We start from the raw sequence: 21,359 nt of genomic DNA, 5'->3' as shown, positions 1-21,359 counted from the left end.
CAAGTCACAGAACTACTCAGTACTGAGACTATTAATGCATCAATTTGCATTGACAGAAGATGCTCTCCACTGGATGCCCTTACCCCCAATGAAATTACAGTCTAAAAAAAAATAAGAACATAAGTTAATACTTATAGAAATAGGAGCAGACAGGCTGATCTTGTGACAAAACTCCTATCTTTAACAAAGGGTGTTGGGATTTGGTATAAATTAAATAGTAACATAAAACAACTGAACTTAGTTTAGTTTTTTGGTTAAGCTCAGCAAGAATCAAAGTTAGTAATTTACATCATAAACAGAAGATACCAAAATTTATGTGATTCAAAGATTTTATGGCCCAAAATGTCTATATTAACCAGAAGAACAACAAAAATCAAATGAGTTGTTTGCATTTAATGAAATTAGAAAATAAAGTAACATACCAAAAGAAATTATCAATGTTACTTAATTTAGAAATTTAACATACCTCAAACTAGCAGAATATATAAAATAACATAAAATTTATATTGAAAAACAAAGAGAGAAAAACAACAAGGAGAACTATGGAAGAAAAATCAGGGGTAAGGAAAAGTTGCACAAGTGGTACTAGATGAAAAAGTAAATTAATGGACCAAACAGGAAATCCAATATTAAAATAAAATTTATTACTGTTTGATAAACTTAAAATTATAAAACATTGTATAAGGGATCATTTTCAACAATTTTTATTTTATAAAGTGTATAGAAATATGACAAAAAATGGGGTTTAGGGGAGGCCAGGTAGCACAGTGAGTTAGAGCACCGGCTCTAGTGTCGGGATGACCTGGAGATAGAATCTCGGGCTCAAACATTTAGCACCCACCCAGAAACACCTAGCTGTGTAACCTTGAGCAAGTTACTTAACCCCAATTGCTTAGGGGTGGCCAGGTGCCTCAGAGAGTAAGAGCACCAACTCCAGTGTTGAGATGACCTAGAGATTGAATCCTGGGCTCAGATACTCAGCACCACACCCAGAAATAACTGGCGGTGTAACCTTGAGCAAGTTACTTAATCCCGGTTGATTAAAAAAAAAAGAAAGAAAATGGGGATTAGACCCACAATTTCATGTCCTCTATGTCAACTATCCATGATGATGTCAGAAAGGGTAATTCTCAGGGTGGCTAGGTGATGCAGTGAATACAGCACTGGCCCTGGAGTCAGGAGGACATGAGTTCAAATTTGCCCTCAGACACTTAACACTTACTAGCCGGGTGACCTTGGGCAAATCACTTAACCCCAAATTGCCCTGCCTTCTCCCTTCCAAAAAAAAAGCAAAAAAAAAAAGGTAATTCTCTTTTCAACTTGTTATATAGAATTCATGAGTTACTATGGTCAAATAATTCCATCACCCTACAAGCCAACCTGGTAATGAGTCTCTTTTAATTTACCTAACCTCATCATCATATAACAGACATATAGTTAGTCTCTGGATTCCTGCCTGAGGCCTATTCAACTTGTTATGTGACTTACAAAAACTTGTATTCCTGGAAACCTCAAGGTTACCTCCACCTTAAGATGAATCACTGGGACAGGCTCCCAATCACATAATTCGGTAAAAAGTGTATCAATGACATAAATATAGTTATTATATACAGACAAAACACTAATTTTTCTTCTTTTTTTTAAGCAATCAGGGTTAAGTAACTTGCTCAAGGTTACACAGCCAGTTATTTTTGTGTGGGTACTGAGTATCTGAGGCCGGAACTGATCCCAGGTCTCCTGACGCTGGGGCTGGCACTCTTACTCACTGCGCCACCTGGCCGCCCCAATTTTCCTTCTTTTTTTATCTCAATTGTGGGGAAAAGGAAAATGCTTACCTACCAAACAAATAGACAATTACTTCAATGACCTCTGATTTCATAAGGCAGGATGCTACTTTCTCATCAATACAGACCTTGGTTGTATAACTCTATACTCATTAGAATGACAAAGATAGTAAAATATTATAAAATTAAACTTAGCTGTGGGTATGGGAAATTGGCATTCTGTTACCCTTCTGATGGTGCTGTAAACTTAATCGTTTTGGAAAACAGTTATCTGGAAATGTATAATACGAGTTATAAACTAATTGTGCCTTTTTGGCCTATTGTTCTCACTTACTAGGATTATACTCTAAGAAAGTTAAAAGGGAAAAAAATACCTTTTTGTTAAAAAAGATTCCTAGTAGCTTTTTTCTAAAAGTGAAAGGCTAGAAACACTCTGTGTTCAATCACTATGGAATGCCTGAATAAACTGTAGTGTATTAATGTCACATAAGAAATCTACAATATAATGCGCTACAATAAATAAATATGAAGAATATAAAGAAATATGGAAAGCGGGGCGAGTAGGTGGCACAGTGAGTAAAGCAGCAGCCCCAGAATCAGGAGGACCAGAGTTCAATTCCAGCTTCAGACACTTAACACCCACACATACAAAAATAAAACTAGCCGTGTAATCTTGGGCAAGTTACTTAACCCCAATTGCCCTCCAAAAGGCAAAAAAAAAAGAAATATGGAAAGCCTTAGGAAGTGAATAGAGTGAAGAAGGTAAAACCAGAACATACACATTGACAACTACATAAAATAACGACAACCAAATAAGTACACAGAAGAAAAGAATTTGGAAGGGAAGACGAGTAAATAAGATGTTAGTTTTAAAATATTTTATTCAAGTTAATACTCATATTTCTTCCTTTTAACCATTTCTGAATTGTTTGAATTCATACACAGCTAACACCCTAATTTATGTCCTTGTCAAATCTCACCTGAACTATTAACAGTTCCAGTTTCCTGGTTCTAGTTTCTCCCCTCTCTAGTGTAACTTTCAAACAATTACTAAGATAATCTACCTAACACAAGTTTAAACACATCTGCCCTGCTTACAATCATTTACTGGCCCTCTTTATTACCTCTAGAAAAAATATAGAGACATTTACAGTCCTCTACAATCTAGTACCTACCTTCCTCTCCAGACTTACATTATATTACTCTAGACAAACTAGACTATTCATTAGCTGATGCTGCTTCCACTTCCAAAGAATGCATGCAATGTACTTCCTCTACATCTTCACCTTACTCAATATCTTGTTCTTCCTTCAACACTTACCTCAACTATCACCTACTCAATGTATCTTCTGATCCTTTTCCTTCAGCTGAAAGTCCTCTATACATATCTCTGTGTCTCTTTCTGTTTATGTGTCTCTGTATGTATCTATGTATGCCTCTGTACATGTGTATGTCTCTGTTTTTGCATATAACTCTCTTTGTATGTCACTATGTGACTGTATGCCTTTGTGTATGTGTGTGCCTCTGCCTCTGAAATTTACTAGAATACTTTGGTCAGGATCTCTCATTTGGTCTGATCACAAATGTCCTTTTTGTATATCTCCCAAATATAATGCAATTTAAGAGCCTTGAGGTCAAGAGTTATATCATTATTTATTTATCTTTGAATCCTCAGCATCTAGTATAGTGCCTAATACATGGTAGTCACTTCAAGTTTGTTAAACTGATTAATTTTATGGATGATTTTATTTTTGACTTTTTGTTTAATGGTTAGTAAAGTTATAATCAATTTTTTTTAAGCAATCGGGGTTAAGTAACTTGCTCAAGGTTACACGGCCAGTTATTTCTGGGTGTGGTGCTAAGTATCTGAGCCTGGATTGGATCCCCAGGTCCCGACATTGGGGCCCATGCTTTTACTCGCTGTGCTACCTGGCCTCCCCTATAATCAATTTTTAAAAAAAGAAGTAGCTGGCAAAAAAAAGCTAATCCTTGTTGCAACAATGAACTTTAAAGCCTCAAATAGCCATAAAGGGGCTTTCAAGAGAAAAATAATTTAAAATGCCTGACAGCAAGGGCAGTATCTTATCTAATCTTTGTATGACCTCCCGTACAACTTTGTAATAGTAACTATAGACTCTTAATAAGTGTTTGAATTGGAATTGTGAAATTAGATCTTCAAGAGTCAATGATAACAGGTGATAATTTACTTAGCTTCACACACTCAAAGTGAACAAAAGGCAGGAGAAATTCACTTCCAACCTTGAGAAGTGCCTATTTCTTTTCCTTCTCCCTCTCTGTTTTCCAGCTTCATTATCTTCAGTGTCTTTCTCTAAGAGGTAATAAGGGAAACTAAGACTAATCCAAAATGCTTTTTTTTTTTCAAAGCAATTGGGGTTAAATAACTTACTCAAGGTTACACGGCCAGTTATTTCTGGGTGTGGTACTAAGAATCTGAGCCCGGATTCAATCTCCAGGTCATCCCGACACTGGGGCTGGTGCTCTTACTCGCTGAGCCACCTGGCCGCCCCTAAGCAACTGGGGTTAAGTAACTTGCTCAAGGTTACACGGCCAGGTGTTTCTGGGTGGGTGCTAAGTGTCTGAGCCCGGATTCGATGCCCAGGTCATCCTGGCACTGGAGACGGTGCTCTTACTTGCTGTGCTACCTGGCTGCCCCCCAAAATACTTTTAATTAAATCAAGTTTAATTAGTTAAATTAAGTTTCACTGAATCAGCATTCAAAATGAAAACAATGAATATAGAGTCACATTATTTTAACTCAAAGGCTTACCAGAATAAGCACTATATAATGGAAACACTATAGTAACAGTATTTATATAGCTGTTTATGGTTAGTGATGTGCTTTGATCCTCACAACGACCCTATGAGGCAGGTGCTATTATAATTCTCATTTTATACATAAGGAAACTGAGGCTGAGGCAGGATTCAAACTTAGTCCTCCTGACTTCATATGCAGTTCTCTCTTTGTCACCATGCTGACCCCACTAGCAAACCTTGGTACTTATATTGATTCTGCCAGTTGCTATGTGAGCAAGACCTCTCTGGCCTTCAGTGTTCTCATTTGTAAGAGAAGAGGGTTGGATCAGACAACTTCTAAGATCCCATCCAACTCTAATGTTACGTGGGCTCCCATGGTTTCAATTTTCATTTCTATGTAGATGATCTGCAAATCAATATAATCAGCAGTAATCTCTCTCCTGAACTTCAGTCCTCAATTACCAAATACTTGGACAGTGCCACCTGGATGTCCCACTGGCACCTCAAATTCAACATGTCCAAAACAGAATTATATTTTCACCTCACAAATTTCCATCTTTCAAATTTCTACTGATGGTATCACTGTTCTTCTAGTTATCCAGGCTCATAACCCTGGAATCATCTTTAACTCTTTCCTTCCTTTTAACTCTTATATCCAGTCAGCTAAGTCTTATTGATATTAGCTCTATAACGCCTTTCATATCTAAAAAGAATAGCTAGCATCTACAAAGCGCTTTACACAGTGTTTTGCAAAATTCTATACATATGTTATCAGTCTATTCCCTTGTCTCTACTAACATAGCTTTTACTCTAGTTCAGGCTATCACGACCTCTTTCCATGGATTATTTAATAACTTCCCATAATGATGTGCATGCTTTTAGTTTCTCCCCTCTTCAAGCTTTCATGCTGTTGCCAAAATGGTATTCCTAAAACACAGATGTGACCATATTACTTTCCCCTTGCTCCTCCCACACATCACATTCAAGAAGTCTTCCAAGGCACTCTATTGCTTCTAAGATAAAATCCTGACTTCTCAGCCTGGCAGAAAAAGTCCTCCACAACCTGAGGCCCACCAATCCATACAGTCTGAAGTCACATGAGTCTTCTTCCCACACTCTTTATTCAAGTCAGTCTGGACTAACTGTTGCCTGTTGGCATAAGTGGTACCTCAGCCTCTCCACCCTCACCCTGCCCAATTATCTAGAACGTTCTTCTTCCTTTCTCTGTCAAAGCATCCTTCGTTTGTCCCCAGGTGATGCCTTCCTCCCGAGCCTTTTCTTGGCACCCCTCCTCATTATTAGTATGCTCTCCCCTCTTGACATTACTTTCTGTTGCTTTGCATATACTTTGTCTTTACAGATACACATGGCATATCACCCTAGGAGTATATAAGTTTCTAAAGATAAAACCATTATGACTATTAGAAATAAAATCTGTTAAGAATATTTTTGTTTTGTACTTTATGCCCCCTGCAAAATACCTTATATATAGTAGGTACTTAACTAATATTTAATGAAATGAATTGAATAAATCTAAGATTATATGACCCTGTCAATATAGACTAGCTGTCTCACAAAAGATAACACCATACTTAACTTAGAAAGGACAGTTAGATATAAGGAGATACTTAGGTTAAGAATTCTGAGGGAACAAGGAAAAAGGGGAATTTATGAGAAATTTTAAATTGTATGTTTGAATAAAAAGTAACATTTGATTGGGAAATCCACATTCAATGTACTATGTTTTTGATAAACTGAATTTCAAATGCTCTATATTTGATACCTCTAATATAAATGAATTCTCACCTTTAAGAAGAAAGGCATAAAGGAGAGTTTAATTCCACGGGCCAAAGCTATGGGTTTTAATTCTTCTCGCAGCTTAACCAGTTGAGTAAGGTCAACATCATCACAATAACCAAAATGAGGAATCTTTATGGCCATAGTCATGGTCTTGACCATAGCTTTCTCAAAGCCTGGAAAAAATTAAATAACCATTTATCAGAAACTTACTTTATTGAAACATTACATTTTTATAATCTCTAATTTCAAAAATGAAAAATTTTTTTTATTAATACAGCTATCTACCTTACAAAACCTAGAAGTCATTGATTTTGAACAACTAAGGGAAACTTATCCAATGGTACATGGCATTGTTTTAAGTGTTTTTTGTTTTTTTGCTTTTTGGAGGGGGGAAGGCAGGGCAATTGGGGTTAAGTGACTTGCCCAAGGTCATACAGCTAGTAAGTGTTAAGTGTCTGAGGCCACATTTGAACTCAGGTCCTCCTGACTTCAGGGCCAGTGCGCTAGTCACTGCACCACCTGGCCGCCCCATTTTAAGTGTTTGAGGGTAAAATATTCAGTAGCTCAAGATGAGAATTTAAACAAATAAGTCTCTTTTTACTTTTAACTGTCACATGATGACTGTTATTTACAATGTTGCAAATAGTCCCCAGATGTTTCGTGTGAGTCTGTAAATAAACCAGAACATGCTAGCATTCTGAAAACTTGAACTCAAAAGGGAAAGCTGAAATCTTGTATGTCTTCAAATAAAATCATAAATAATAGATTATATTTTAAGAAAATTTGCTCCAGTATTACTCATTAGAAGTGATCAAAAATTTACTTGTTTAATTAATACTCAGATGAAACTTGGATAAAAATTAAAATCACAATTATTTTGCAGCCTCTTGATAAACTAATCCTCTAACCACCCAGTAGCCTAATAATATAAAGTACCAAAACCTAGTTGAAGGAGAAACAAAATATAACAAACTATCAAAGAACACAGCAAAGCAGATAGTTTAATCTACTGTTGAACAACTACTTACTCTCCTTGCTTAAGAGGCTGCAGTCTTCTGCAGAGACACTCCTGAAGAAAAATCTTCTTTCACAACTGTACAAGTATTTGGTTACTTGCCCAGTCTACTGCTCTTGAACAGAGAGAGAATAAATCCCGTCTGTTGCATACCCAAAACTCCCCTTTTCTTATTCAGCTGATCCTCTCTCTCCTTCTATGCCTCCCCCTCTCCTGTGTAATGCTTGACTTATCTATTAATTAGATAAGCTGGCCTGAAAGGCTACAAAAACCAGATCTGTACCCTAGACAGCTGAAGCTAACTTGGTGAAAGTCGTCTTCCTTAGCATACAAATAAATTTTTTACCTTAACTTTGTCTTCCTAACCATCACCCACAGTTATGACATGGATACACATCTCCCAAAGGGTTCTAGTCCTCTTGGTTGCGAAAATTCCTCAATAAATTCAATTCATTATAAATTTGCCAATGTTATACTTAACCAGACCTTCTAAAGAAATTTGCCCAAAAGTTGTTTTACTGATACATTATATTAATGACTTTACCTGTTATGGGCTCTGTTCTATCTTTGCCTGTAAATGCTTTAGGTTTTAACACTGGTACAGGAATAGACTGAATTGTTTCAGATTTTATTAAAGGTGGGATGATTTCAGACTTTGGTGATGGAGGTAATATAGCTCCTGTCTGCTTTGCCAAATAATTGAGAATATCTTCTTTAAGGATTCTACCATCTTTTCCTGTTCCAACAACTTCACACAGTTTTATCTGAAAAAAAATGTTTAACAAAAATAAGATTTCTTTTAGTTAATAAATTAATCCATTCGCAACAGAACAAAACTAAACATTAACATCTCCATTATGTCAAAAAAACCTCTAGGATTAAAATTACATTTTATACTTCAGTAATTCTCACTCAGAAGATATTACTTTTTCACTGTTTTAGTTTGTCTACGTACTAACTAAATTATAATTCAAAATTGCTAGAGGTAAACTCAAGTGATTTAAGCTTTAGCCATTCTTAGATCTGCATAACAATTACTGTATTTGTGTTAAAGAAAAAAGTAACAAAAATAAATGAAAATAGACAAAATTTGAAAATATTTGTTTGTTAAATACCAACAAATTTTAAACAATTTGCTGGTTAAATAAAAGTATACCAATGAAAAGAACCACCATAGCAAAGCTCTCAAATACCTCATTTTTTTTTTGCTAGAAAAGTATATAAATTATCAAAAATAATTGTATTAGAAGCATATTTGGCATCTTACTATCTTAATTACTGGGTTAAGAATTGGTTGATTCAATTAGAGATGTTTAGATTGGGGAAAAAGAGACAGGCAATGATAATTTCAAAGTTTTCAAGAGCTATCTTGTAGAAGAGGGCTAAGACTTATTCTACTTGGCTCCAGAAGGAAGAACTAAGACCAGTGGGTAGAAGTTACAGATACTTTGCCTTGTTCAGACACACCATGAAAATTGTACTTTGTTCTGCATGCCACATTTTAGGAAGGAAATTGTTAAGTTTCCTTTCCAAGCAACCCATCCAGAGGGTAAGCCAGATGATAAAAATCTTAGGGACCATGCCATAAGAGCACTGGTTGAAGGAAGTAGGGATATTTAAGCCTGGAGGAGAGAAAGCTTAGGGGAACATGATAGTTGGCATCAAATATTTGAAAAGCTGCCAAATGAAAGCAGACTAAGATTTATTCTATTTGGCTCCTGAGAGAATTAGAATCAATGAACAGGAGGAAGCTGAAGACAGTGAAATTTCAACTTGATAAAAGAAAAAACTTTTTTTTAAACTTTTTTTTTATTTTGAATTCCAAATTCTCTCCTTTCCTCCAGTTCCTCTTCTACCCACTGAGAAGGCAAGCAATATGATATCCATTATATATGTGAAGTCATGCAAAACATAATTCCATATTAGCCATGCTTCAAAAAAAGCAAGAAAAAATAGAGAAAATAAGACAAAATGCTTCAATTTGTATTCAGAGGTCATCAGTTGTCTTTCTGGAGGTGGAAAGCATTTTTCTTCATGAGTCTTTTGGAATTATCAATCAGAGTGGCTAAATCTTTCACAGTTGATTACAGTTATATTTCTTTTACTGTGTACAATGTTCTCTTGGTTCTGTTCATTTCACTTTACATCATTTAAAATAGTTTTCCTTCTTCAGCATTAAAAATGTTCCAAGGTAGAATGGGTTGTCTCAGAAGGATTAGGTTCATTAAAGGTCTTTAAGTAGAGACTAGATGATGACTTGTTGAGGATGTTAAAGGTTCAGGTTGGACTTCCAACACTGAGATTCTGTAATCTTAAACTACAAGGAGAGACGTTTTGTGTAATTCTAATTTTTAAGGAATTGTTTTATTTTTGCATTTTTAAAAATTTATTTATTTTTTACTTTTTGGAGGAGGGAAGGCAGGGTAATTGGGGTTAAGTGACTTGTCCAAGGTCACATGGCTAATAAGTGTTAAGTGTCTGAATCTGGATTTGAACTCAGGTCCTCCTGACTCCAGGCCTGATGCTCTATTCACTGGAATTATTTTCTTCAGTGAGCTCTGTACTTTCTTTTACATTTTGCCAATTCTACTTTACCAAGCTCTTTACTCTTTTTTCATTATTTTTTTGCAATACCCTCATTATTTCTTTTCCCAATTCTTCCCCTACCTCTCTTCCTAATTTAAAAAATCCTTTTTGAGCACTTCCAGGAATTCTTAGGCTTTGCATATAGCAGTTTTTACTTTATTGTCTTCTCAAGTTTGTGTTTTGAGCTTCCCTGTCACCATAGTAACTTTCTATGGTCTTACTCTTTTTTGTTGTTTGCTCACTTTTCCAGCCTATTTCTTCACTATTAATTTTATGATGAGGTTGGGCTCTACTCTTGAGGTGGAGGGGGCACTGTCCCAAGCTTCAGGTTTTTTGTGTAACTGTTTTCAGAACTAGTTCTGGTGTATCTGTACATTTTCAGTTCTTCCAAGTAGGTATGATCTAAGGAGAGGCATGTTTACTAACTCTCCTCATGCTCTGATCTGTGAGTGATCCACAAGCACTCTTTTCCACCCTGGAATTGTAAACAAAGTCCCTGCTTCCCTGTAGCTTCAAACTCTAGTGTGCTATTACTTCCTCATCCTGGGATGACAACTTAGGACAGGGACCCAGATCTGCATATGAGCCATACAAAAGAGTTTGCACCCAGTGCCAGCAAAAGGACCCCTGTAGCCTCCTTCTGACCTGTTATCTGACCTTCTTACTATCTATAGGCTGAAAGCCCTGGAGCCCTCTGCCTCTGAAGCTAATTCAGGCACTCTCTCAGCCTACTATTGGTTTGCTGGGGTGTGGCCTGCACTAGACTGTACTTCACTTTCACCCTGGTGTAAAGACCTTTCCTGCTGACCTTCTAAGTTGTCTTGGCCTGGAAAATTATTTCACCCTGTCTTTTTGTGGTTCTACTGATCCAGAATTCATTTTGAGGCATTATTTAGAGTTGTTTGGAGAGGAATTTTGGATAACTCAGGAGAGTCCCTGCCTTTTCTTTGCCACCTTGGCTCTATCTCTCCCCACCCTCCCCATCTGAAATGTTTTTCAAAGGACTAAGTTATCCTAGAAAGACAAAAATTGTATTCATCCTATCAAAAACTGGATGAATCTATGATTCCATCAACGTGGGTACAACCTCCAACAGTGAAGATCACAATCACCTTTTCATCCTGTTGTCTTGTAACATATTTATCCATATTCTCCTATAAATTTTCTATAAAATGTCCATTTAACATCCTTGGGGCATTCCATTCAATCTGCTAATACTGCATTAGACACCAACAGAGCAAAGAGACTATCCTTCCATTACACCTTTTTACTGCACAGACACTTCACTTACTCTAGTAACACATCTCTTGGGCCTCACTGCTGGTGATGCACTGAAGCTCACATGTGGGCCTCAATAATACTAATAAATGACTTACATTTACACAGCATTTTAAAGTCTGCAAAGCATTTCTACATATGTTATTTTGTTTGCCCAACTTTAATTCTTCAGAAACTATAGTTACTTCATGATTCACAGACCTGCAGGATATTTGGATTTATGTAAATTATTTTCTGTGAACTTAAATAATTTAAAAGCTATGTTTAAATGCTCATGATTTTCCTTTACTTAAAAAAAACAAGTGTCAATATTTGGAACTATGAGATTACTACTAGGTAGATAATTTCTAATCATTTACTACTTCAACAAACAGTAGATTAGCTGTGGTATTGTCCTCTAGTTATTTGTGGTAAGATAAATTAAGTTCAAATACTGCAACCCATTTCTACAGGCAATAATTTCTAAATTTAAAAAAAACCTATTAACTAACTATAAATCAGAAATAATGATACCTCTCTTAATCTTTTGAAGAAATGAATTTACTGTCTCTAAACCGTAAGGAATTATATTCATGTGAATAGTTATCATTCTTCATTTCCCACTATTCCTCTAGTAATTTTTTCAGGAAAAAAATGATTCTTTTGTTATATCCTTGCCATCTCTCCACCCATCATTCTATCATGCTAATCTACAGATCTTAATAAATATTATTTCAATATGTCTTATAAGAGTATTTTGATACTTCAATGATCATTGATCAGTGATTGATACTTTACTTCAGTGATCTTATTCATGTAGGTAGTACCTCCAACAGTAAAAGCCATCAGTGCTTTCTTAGTCTATGCGATTTTTACACTTGTTTTCCCATAAATCTTCTAGAGATGTTCCACCTATCCTACTCCTGACCTTCCTTGAACATTGTGATAGTAATGGCATTTAAAGATTCCCCCTGTATTGGCTTGGTTTTCAAATTGATTGTGTTAAAACCCAGAGCTTGTTAATCCCACCTGTGGGATGGACTTGTTGATGTGAAAAGAAAGTCCTGAACTGGGAGGAGCTGGTGACGTAGATTTGGAGAGACAAGAGAGAGGCAGAAGAACTTTTTTTGGAAGCAGCACCTCGTGGAGAGAGAGAGACTAAGAGAATTGCTGGTGGCCGCTTTGAATTGCCCTGGACTTTTGAGACCTGCCCCCTGAGCTGCCAAGGACTGAGGAGACATGGCTGTTTTGCTGGTACTTTGTCTGTCTGTTTTGATGTTGTTTTGCCAGATTTGTCCACTGGTGAAAGACAGTTCTGTTGAAGAAGTCCTGGAACCTGGCTGTTCGCTAAGAAGCCCTGAGACTGTCCTGCAGACAGAGAGTGAATACTGTCCACTGGTGAAGGACAGTGCTGTTGTTGCAGGGGTCTGGAGACTGTCCTGCAGACAGAATGTATACTGTCCACTGGTGAAGGACAGTGCTGTTGTTGCAGGGATCTGGAGACTGTCCTGCAGACAGAATGAATACTGTCCACTGGTGAAGGACAGTGCTGTTGTTGCAGGGGTCTGGGAACCTTTCTGTTGATTCAGAAGCCCTGAAGAAGGATTTTCTTGTTGTATGTTTACAGAAATCCTGGGAGAGGGCTTTGCTAATGTTTTCAGGGGTTCTAGGACTGTTCTACAGACAGAGGATGAATTAATGAAGGGACTGGCAACGTATCTTGTGGCCTTGCTAAGCCTTGTCTCCCCAGGAACTAAGATTGCTGAGAACTTGCCTCCTGTCAAGATGAAGAAAAGACCTCCATTTGGGTATTAAATGCTGTGTTTAAACTTGATGTAACTCTGGGGTAGATTCAATTGAGATCCAGGGGTGGGGAACTTTTGACCTTTTTGTGCTCTGTGATTGACAAATAAAGGTATAGCCTAGGGGTGGAGAAGTATTTAGACCAGGGACTGTAATTGATTGGATGATTGGAAGGTCCTGGGGTGGGGTAGTCCTTGGAGATTATTTAATCACATTTAGTAAATGCTGTATTTGGAATGATGTCATGTTTTGATCTTCTCTGTTCTTGGTTGGTCACTGAATAAAATGGAGAGCACCTATGCTGGTATTTTGAACCTTGGGAAGTTGCCTTTCCTTGGCATTACATTACAAACATCAGAAAAGCACATGAGTTATCCCTCCCTCTCACTTCACAAATTCCCAGCACATTTCATGGTCATATAGCTTTCTGATGATATCTATATGACTTCTAGAGTTCTATTTTTCCTTGGCAATATGCTACAGCCTATATATTATTACTGTGTGTCTTTCCACTGGCTTTTGGACCACTTGAAATTTTGGTTCTCTGGAGAATATGATATTCCACGACACCAAGTGTGCAATGTACTTTACCTATTTATGAACAGGAGGTGATATAAGAAAATAAATTTCCATTACCAAAAACTGAATATTGAAAAACACTAGAGGAACTAATGAGGAATGGGGAATACCTATTCACATACAGGAGTGCAAAAAGATAATGAAACTGGAGGGTTTCTGTTGCAACTTTCAAGATTTCATGAAAAATGAAAGAGAAATAATTTTGTCTAATGACCCTAATCATTAATATCAAGCTAGGCATAAAACAGGGAGACTTTTGCTCACCACAGGTGTTTATCACTACCATGGAGGATGTCCAGTAAAGTGTTCAAGTGGCAGAAGTATTCCCGACACTTCATGAAATCCACTCTAAGTTCCTCTTTGCAGATGACATTGTGTGGTTTACAACAAGTCCCTGAATATTGTAGAGCCTCCTAAAGAAGTTCATACACTGAATAACAAATTAGAGATCTTAAAATATCCCAGCAGATCAGCACAGGGGCTGAATCTGTTTTAAAAAACTCAACTTTACAAGTACGAGATGAGAGAGATATGGCTAGATAACAGTTGATCTGAAAAAGATGAAAAAGGGCTCTTAATGGGCTACAAAATCCATGAGTCAACAGTATATAATAGCCAAGGCTATTATTATATTATAAAAATATTTTATTACTGCATTAATAGGTATAGCAGGCTACTGCCTAAGAAAGTGAATGGTTTATATTCTGCAATGGTCAGACCATATCTGAAGTATACTGTTCAGCTCTGAGCACCACATTTTAGTAAGGAAATTAATAAGCTTGGAAGGACCATGAAAGTAGTATTCAAATAGCTAAATCTGTCAAATGAAAGAGAGAGTAGAAATGTTCTATCTAACCCCAGGGGTCAACAGTGGGTAGACACTATCTCAGGATGGAATGGACTATTTGAAAAAATAAGTGGTGATCCCCTCAATAGAGGTCTTTAAACAAAAGCTGGATGGCCGGCCAGTCAATCAATAAGCATTTATTAAGCACTTACTATGTACCAGGCACTGTGCTAAGTGCTGAAGATATAATGAAAAGAAAAAACATAGTTTGCCCTCAAGGAGCTCACATTATAATGAGAAAGACAACATACAAACAACTATAGCCATCTGTTACATTATAAAGGGGATTCTTTATCAGTTATAGGTTGGATAGTAAATGGAGTCTCTAAGGCTCCTTCCAACTTTGAAAAGAATTTGATGCAAGAATCCACATAGGAAAAATCAAGTGGATGAAAAATTCCTATTGTTTAAACTACCATGTATAGTTGGATAAAAAGTCCAATGACAAATTAACAAATAGGTCCATTAACACATAGATTTTAGATGGATGCTACAGATGAACAATTAAATGGGCCCTAAACTGAGTAAGCAGTAAAAGTGGTCTGCACTGCTCTTAGAAAATTGTTCAGTGCCTTGTAGGACCTCAAACTTCTCCCTGAAATAAGTAATAGAAATACACCATCTTTTTTAAAAAGTAGGAAGACATGCAGAAAAATTAGTGGGAGAACCTACATTGTTTTCCATGGCAAGGCGACGAACTGCGGGAGTTGCTAGTATTTTGTGGCCCTTTATCTCCTGATGGGTGTGTTCGTCATGAAACACTGCAGGTGTTTCAACAACATCTTCTTCTGAATCTGGAAATAAGGCAGAAGAAGACTGCACCAATTAAAAATATTAAGTGAAAACCAATTTTAGCGTCTGTAAGATCTTAAATACAAATTCGTATTTTTTCTATAAAAATAAAAAAATACATGAATGTAAGACTGGGTATTTGATAATAGCAAAACATATTGCTACCTATCAGAAACTAAGCATACAGTATTAACAACATTCTAAAAGGAAGTACTTCATAGTACTGGTAGGGGATTCTGATGGTGCCTATTACCAGATAAAGGAAAATTATGTATGTATTTCTGTAAAATTAAAGTATCACTTACAAGTCAAAGGAGAAAAAGTTTATTTTCCATAAATTGATAATGCATGTTGCAATAAAGCATTTTCTGATATATTTTTCTAGCTCTAAAACTAAACATAATATGAAATGAGGACTATGAATGATGTGGTTAGACATGGAGAAATAAGACTCTGAAAATGCCCTCTACAATATATCCAACAAATGGTCATCCAGGCTCAGTTTGAAGACCTCTAGTGAGGAAGAACCCACTATCTAATCAGTCAACCCATTATACCTGTGGTTTTTTCTAATGGGTAGGAAGTTTTTCCTTACATCAAACCTAAATCTACCTCCATGTAACTCCAACCTAATGCTCCTAGTTCTGTCTTCTGAGGTCAAGCAGAACAAATCTATTAACCTCTTAAAAATGATAGCACTTGAAATACTTGAAGGGGATGTCATGTCACCTTGAGAATTCTCTCCTAAAAGCTAAATATCCCCAGCACTCCCAACTAATTTTCGTACTGCATGAATTCAAGGTTCCTCATCATCCTGGTTACTCTCACCTGAATACATTTCAGTTTTTCAATGTCCTTCCTAAAATACACAGAATAGAACAGGATATTCTAGACATGGTCTCACAAAGGCAAAACATAGCAGAATTATTACCTCTAGAGTTTCATGACTTTTTTTTTTGAAGGGGGAGGGAAGGGTACTTGAGGTTAAGTAACTTGCCCAAGGTCACACAGCTAGTGTCAAGTATCTGAGGTCAAATTTGAACTCAGGTCCTCCTGACTACAGGGCCAGTGCTCTATTCACTGCACCACCTAGCCACCCCCATGACTCTCTTAATGTCACCAGAAATTGAATTTTTTTTTTTATTTGTAATAATGGCACAGTGGGGATTCTTACTAAGGTTGCAGCCCACTAAATGCCTCCAGATCTTCAGGTGTCTTGAACTGATTAAGGGCAGTTAGGTGCTCACTGACTATCTACTTACTGATCTTAAATACTAACCTTTATTAACCAGTTTTGTTCTGTCTCGTCTGTCTACTCCTGAGCAGAAAAAAAAGAAGGAAAATGAGAGTTGAGAAGCTCTGCCTTCTCTGTAATCTGTTGGGTTTTTTTTTTACCCAACCTGAGCAGTGGTTCAATCTTTTCTTTTCCTCAATATAACTTAAAAATCCCTTTTTATCATACTCAACTTTTTTGCCAACCTCAGTCATTCTGAGTTTTCATTACAGATGCTACATTTTTATTGTCTTTTTGGTGACCTGAAACTTTAATTCATCAAAGAATATGGTATTCCTTGATTTGCAATCATATGACATCAATGGATGCCATAGGACATACTTCTATTTCAAGGAAATGACTATTGTCAGTGTGATCTTGAGAAATAAAAATAGCTGTTTTATATAGAGTTTTAAAGCTTCAGAAATGACTTTTAATTAGATTCTTAAAACAATCTAGTGAAGTAGACATTATCCTTGCTCTACAGATTAGAAAACTAATGCTGAGAGAAGTGACTTGGCCAGTCACATCTCAGCAATTTCAGACCTGACTCACTTGACATTTTAGGCTAAACCAGGGGGTGGGGAACCTGCAGCCTCAAGGCCACGTGTGGCCCTCTAGGTCCTCAAGTGAGCCCCTCTGACTGAATCCAAACTTTATAGAACAAATCCCCTTAATAAAAGGATTTCTGTAAAACTTTGAGTCAGTCAAAAGACCAAAGTCAACGACCTAGAAGGCTACATGTGACCTCAAGGTTGCAGGTTCCCCACACCTGGGCTAAACTAACCTGAATTTCTCCTGATTCTAAACCCAGTACTTTTCCCCCAAACTACATCTTTTCTCTAGTAATTATGCATACCTATATTTTAAAATATTTTGTTGCATCCCATTTTTCAAGACTATCACTTTGACATATTTATCTTTTTTCCTACTGACTTTTGAAACAGTTCAGGATGCAATCAAGAGGTATATATTTAGTTATATCAATCAACCAATCATAGGAAGCAATTTAAAAATGCCTCTTATGTGCAAGGTACTGGGGAGACAAAGACAAAGATTACATTTTATTGGGAAAAATAACATGTGCATATATTAGTACACAGATGATATGTATATGTGTGTATGTATGTGTGTGTACATACACACACATACGCACACACAAAGCAAAACCAAAGTAATCTGGAGGGACATTACCAGCTGGAGGGAAAAGTGCACTCATGTTATATATGCATTTGTAGTTATCAGATATATCACATCTGATCTTGGTGTAAAACTTTATGAATTAAGAATGATTCTAGAATTACACTACATGGAATTTTCTTTCTTATGGGTTGATTTTAAATGCAGAACTTAATATTTGAGAATGGCTTAAATATATTTTCATAAAGAGTAAAAAACTATCAAAGCAGTAGTAATACTTCCTACTAAAGATGTTTTCTTTTAAAAAAATTTTAGATATTTTATTTTAATCAGTTAAGATTCACCTTCTTACCCTCCTAACTCTCCATCCTCAATTGATAACATAAGAAAAAAATTCATATTGATATATGTATAATTAACAAAATTAATTTTCTCATTGCCCACATCCAAAATAATTTTGTCTCATTCTATATTCTCAGTCCTTTATCTCTCCTCGAGGAAGGGGGCAGCCACATTTCACCCTTTGCACTCCGAATCATTCTGGACATTGGCTACCAGCTACTCGATGCTACTTTGTGGCAGAAACGTGCATTTACAGACCCTTGTATTATTTAGTATAATTTTGGAACCAAGTAACTTATTATAATGATATTGGACTTATATGAATTGGGTCACATCGAGGAATGCATGTTTGCAAAAAAAACAATATTTTATTGTTTATAATTTTGTACAGTATGATAAGTTTTGAAACACTCCCCAATATGCATTGCAGGCTGATTAGTGCATGTTTGACAGTAATAAGTGGTTTGACTCCTGCCACCAGATGTTTTCCTGTTAGAACACACAATGCAGTCCCGTTTTCTTTGTCCCACATCGGGAATATGTAGTTTATTGTTTAATCTATTGTCCGCAGAAGATGTGGATGGACGCGTTCTCGATACACGAAAATCGCCCTTTAATTGGTCAACGAGTGTCTTGACAAACTTGTTGTGTGTCATTGGCGTTTCATTACTTGTTTGTTTTTTGATGCGATACATTATGTATGAGTTTATCACACACATTTCCAACCCCCCAAAAAATAACTTCCTCCACCATTTGAGCGATTTATGGAGGAAACAATACGTCGAAGCGTATTGATCCGCACGATCCACACCATACATATTTGCCTATTCTAACACCATTTCAGGCTTACTGACTGTTACGATATGTCCACCGCGTAATGTTCTCTGGGTAGATTGTAGGTTTGTGTTATAATAATTGGTGAGCATGGTAATAATTCTTTTATCTTTCCACGCAAGAAGCATAGTATTATTCTTTCTGTATGCAACTGTTTTATTGGTTGAAAATTTTGGTTTTTTTATGTGTCGGTACGCCTTTTCGATTTATCTTTATAGTGCCAGTAAGATGACAATTCATCTTTAGCAGTTCTTCCGCTAAAAGGATGCTGGTATAGTACCTGTCGGTGAACATGTGGTATCCTTTTGCATCAGGAACTCTTTCTAATAATTTCTTGAATAAATGTAGTGGAATCCTGGAATACCACTTGTGCCAAGTTGACTTTAGGGAAAGCTGTTTCTTTCCAATTTCTTCTTTGGCATAATTGTTTGTCTCTTTTATTATTCTGTCTACTAATTCTTCAGTAAAAATATAATGTGAAATAGTCTATGGGCTCTTTTATGTTACTCGGGACTTGTGGTCTGGCTATTTCTTCGTGTAAATCAAAATTTATCGTGGCTGGAGGAACGTCCGATTCGGTAACATCTTTCCACTCTTCACTTGATGATACATTGTCATGTTGCCGTGTGTTTTCTTCCGTACTACTATTATCGCTTTCACTATCTATGCGAACAATTCATCGCCTTCTAGGTTGAACGATATCATTATCACTGCTGTCGTTTTGTTCTACAGTTAGTCTTTCTAACGTGTCTGAATAGAGGTCTATCTGGAGCTCATCTTCACTACTACTTGTGTCATGAGACTCATTCGTGGTTGGACACTTTGCCATTGTTCTAATAAAAAATATGAATAAATGCATGGGTTGAAAATTTCTAATTGTTATTACTAACTAACAAGATATTTACCAAAATAGCTTTCACCAAACAATTTATTCACTAAGAAAAGAATCACTTTTCCGATTTTCTCACTCGTTAGATCTATGTGCACTGCTCGAAGCTTCAAACCAAAATGAGCTCAGCTTTGAAAATCTTTTCCTCCAGATGTAGACTTGTTTATTTGTAATTATATATCTCACTATACAGTGCATGCTATGTTCGAAAACCCACCTTTCTTCTACAAACTCCCCTTATCGCTCTTTTCAAGTGGCGTCGCGAAGTGCTCAGACTGTCGTGAGCACGCATCTCATGTTCTTGCCCGACACAAAACCCGCTGACATTTCTTGTATATATCTTAGTAATTTTACAATATTTTGATTTAATTTCTTGTGCCATTTCAAGATAAAACTTCAGGGAAACATGCATGTCTCAAAAAGTTGTGTTGAAATAACTCAATTCCCCGTAATCACTAATAAACTGCAATGTCCCCTCTCAGTGTCCCTGATAATAAATTCTCAATGTCCCTGAGAGGGGACATCCGAGTGATATGCTAGAATTCCGATGTCCCCTGAGAGGGGACAGCGGAGTGCAAAGCATTCATAATCAGTATTCTGGAATCCTGGTTGTTCATGATGCTGTTAATCAAAATAGTATTTCTCAAATTTATATACCATTACTTGTTCATCCATTTCGCCAATTTATAGGTACCTCTTCAGATTCCCAGTCTGACACCTCAAAATGAGCTGTAAATATTTTTGTACATCTTTAGAGCTTCTTTTGCTTAGGACTAATCCCTCCCTTAATTTGTTCTCCTGCTAATTTCTCCTTCTCTCCTTTTCCTCTTATTTCCCTATTAAGTGAAATGTATTTCTGTATACAACTGTGTGTGTGTGTGTGTGTGTGTGTGTGTGTGTGTTTATTCTTCCTTCTTTGGACCAGTTCCAAAGACAGTAAGGTTCAAGTGTCAACTGTTCACCTACCTACTTCTCCTTTGAATAGATATATCCTTATGTACCCTAATTATGTAAGATAATTTTCCCTAACATCCTTTCCCTTCCTCCTGAGTATTTCCTCTTCCCCTCCCTTTCCATTGCATTCTTACAATCATCAAGATATGATAACCACTCCTAGGCCTTGTCTACTTGGACTTCCTCTGTGAACCCTGATGAGATAGGGTTCAGAGGAGAAATATATCATCTCCCATATTTGAATGTTTTCCTTCAAGTCCTTTTTTTGTAGATGTTTTAGAGTATTTCTCTTCTTCTGTTTGTATCCTGAGCTTCTGTCAACATAATAAATCATTATAGTAGGGTTCTTTTTTTTTGTTTATCCAGTCTTCCAATCTACTTCCTGACTTGAGAACTGGAATTAGTGCTGAGCTCTTCTGGAGGGAAGATATGGGTCTTTTTGCTGTCTTCCTGGGTTAATGAGTGTTGTTATTCTGGGATCTCCAGGACAGTTTGTGGATCTGCAAGTTTTCCCAAAAGTGGTCCCCAAGTGATCCAAGCTGCCCCCAATCTGAACTATGCAAGTTTCTGACCTAGGTTTGGATCTGTGAAAAAGCAGACTACTCCTGGACTCTGTACCTATTAGCCATCTGGAAAGCTCTGCTGGTTCAGAATAAAAGAAGTGTAGGCTCCCCTGTGGTCCAAAGAAG

At 36.7% G+C, this 21,359-nt stretch overlaps 1 protein-coding gene across 2 annotated transcripts in view; it reads right to left on the bottom strand.

Moving 5' to 3' along the window:
- DBT (dihydrolipoamide branched chain transacylase E2) overlaps positions 1-21,359 on the bottom strand; it is a 62,036-nt gene that overhangs the window by 13,128 nt on the left and 27,549 nt on the right. For both annotated transcript variants that reach the window (XM_069090530.1, XM_069090531.1), the window contains 3 exons: positions 15,119-15,240; positions 7,919-8,138; positions 6,366-6,532 (listed from right to left, as the gene is read on the bottom strand). In XM_069090530.1, coding sequence (XP_068946631.1) covers positions 6,366-6,532; positions 7,919-8,138; positions 15,119-15,240 — 509 coding nt within the window. The remainder of the gene's footprint in view (positions 1-6,365; positions 6,533-7,918; positions 8,139-15,118; positions 15,241-21,359) is intronic.

The sequence above is a fragment of the Petaurus breviceps genome, unplaced genomic scaffold, assembly GCF_028583685.1.
Source record: "Petaurus breviceps papuanus isolate PSGF00001 unplaced genomic scaffold, PetGlider_PUasm1.0 186, whole genome shotgun sequence".
In the NCBI taxonomy this organism is placed as follows: domain Eukaryota; kingdom Metazoa; phylum Chordata; class Mammalia; order Diprotodontia; family Petauridae; genus Petaurus; species Petaurus breviceps.
Note: the sequence above shows the minus strand (reverse complement) of the source record. Positions and strands in the feature narration are given on the sequence as shown.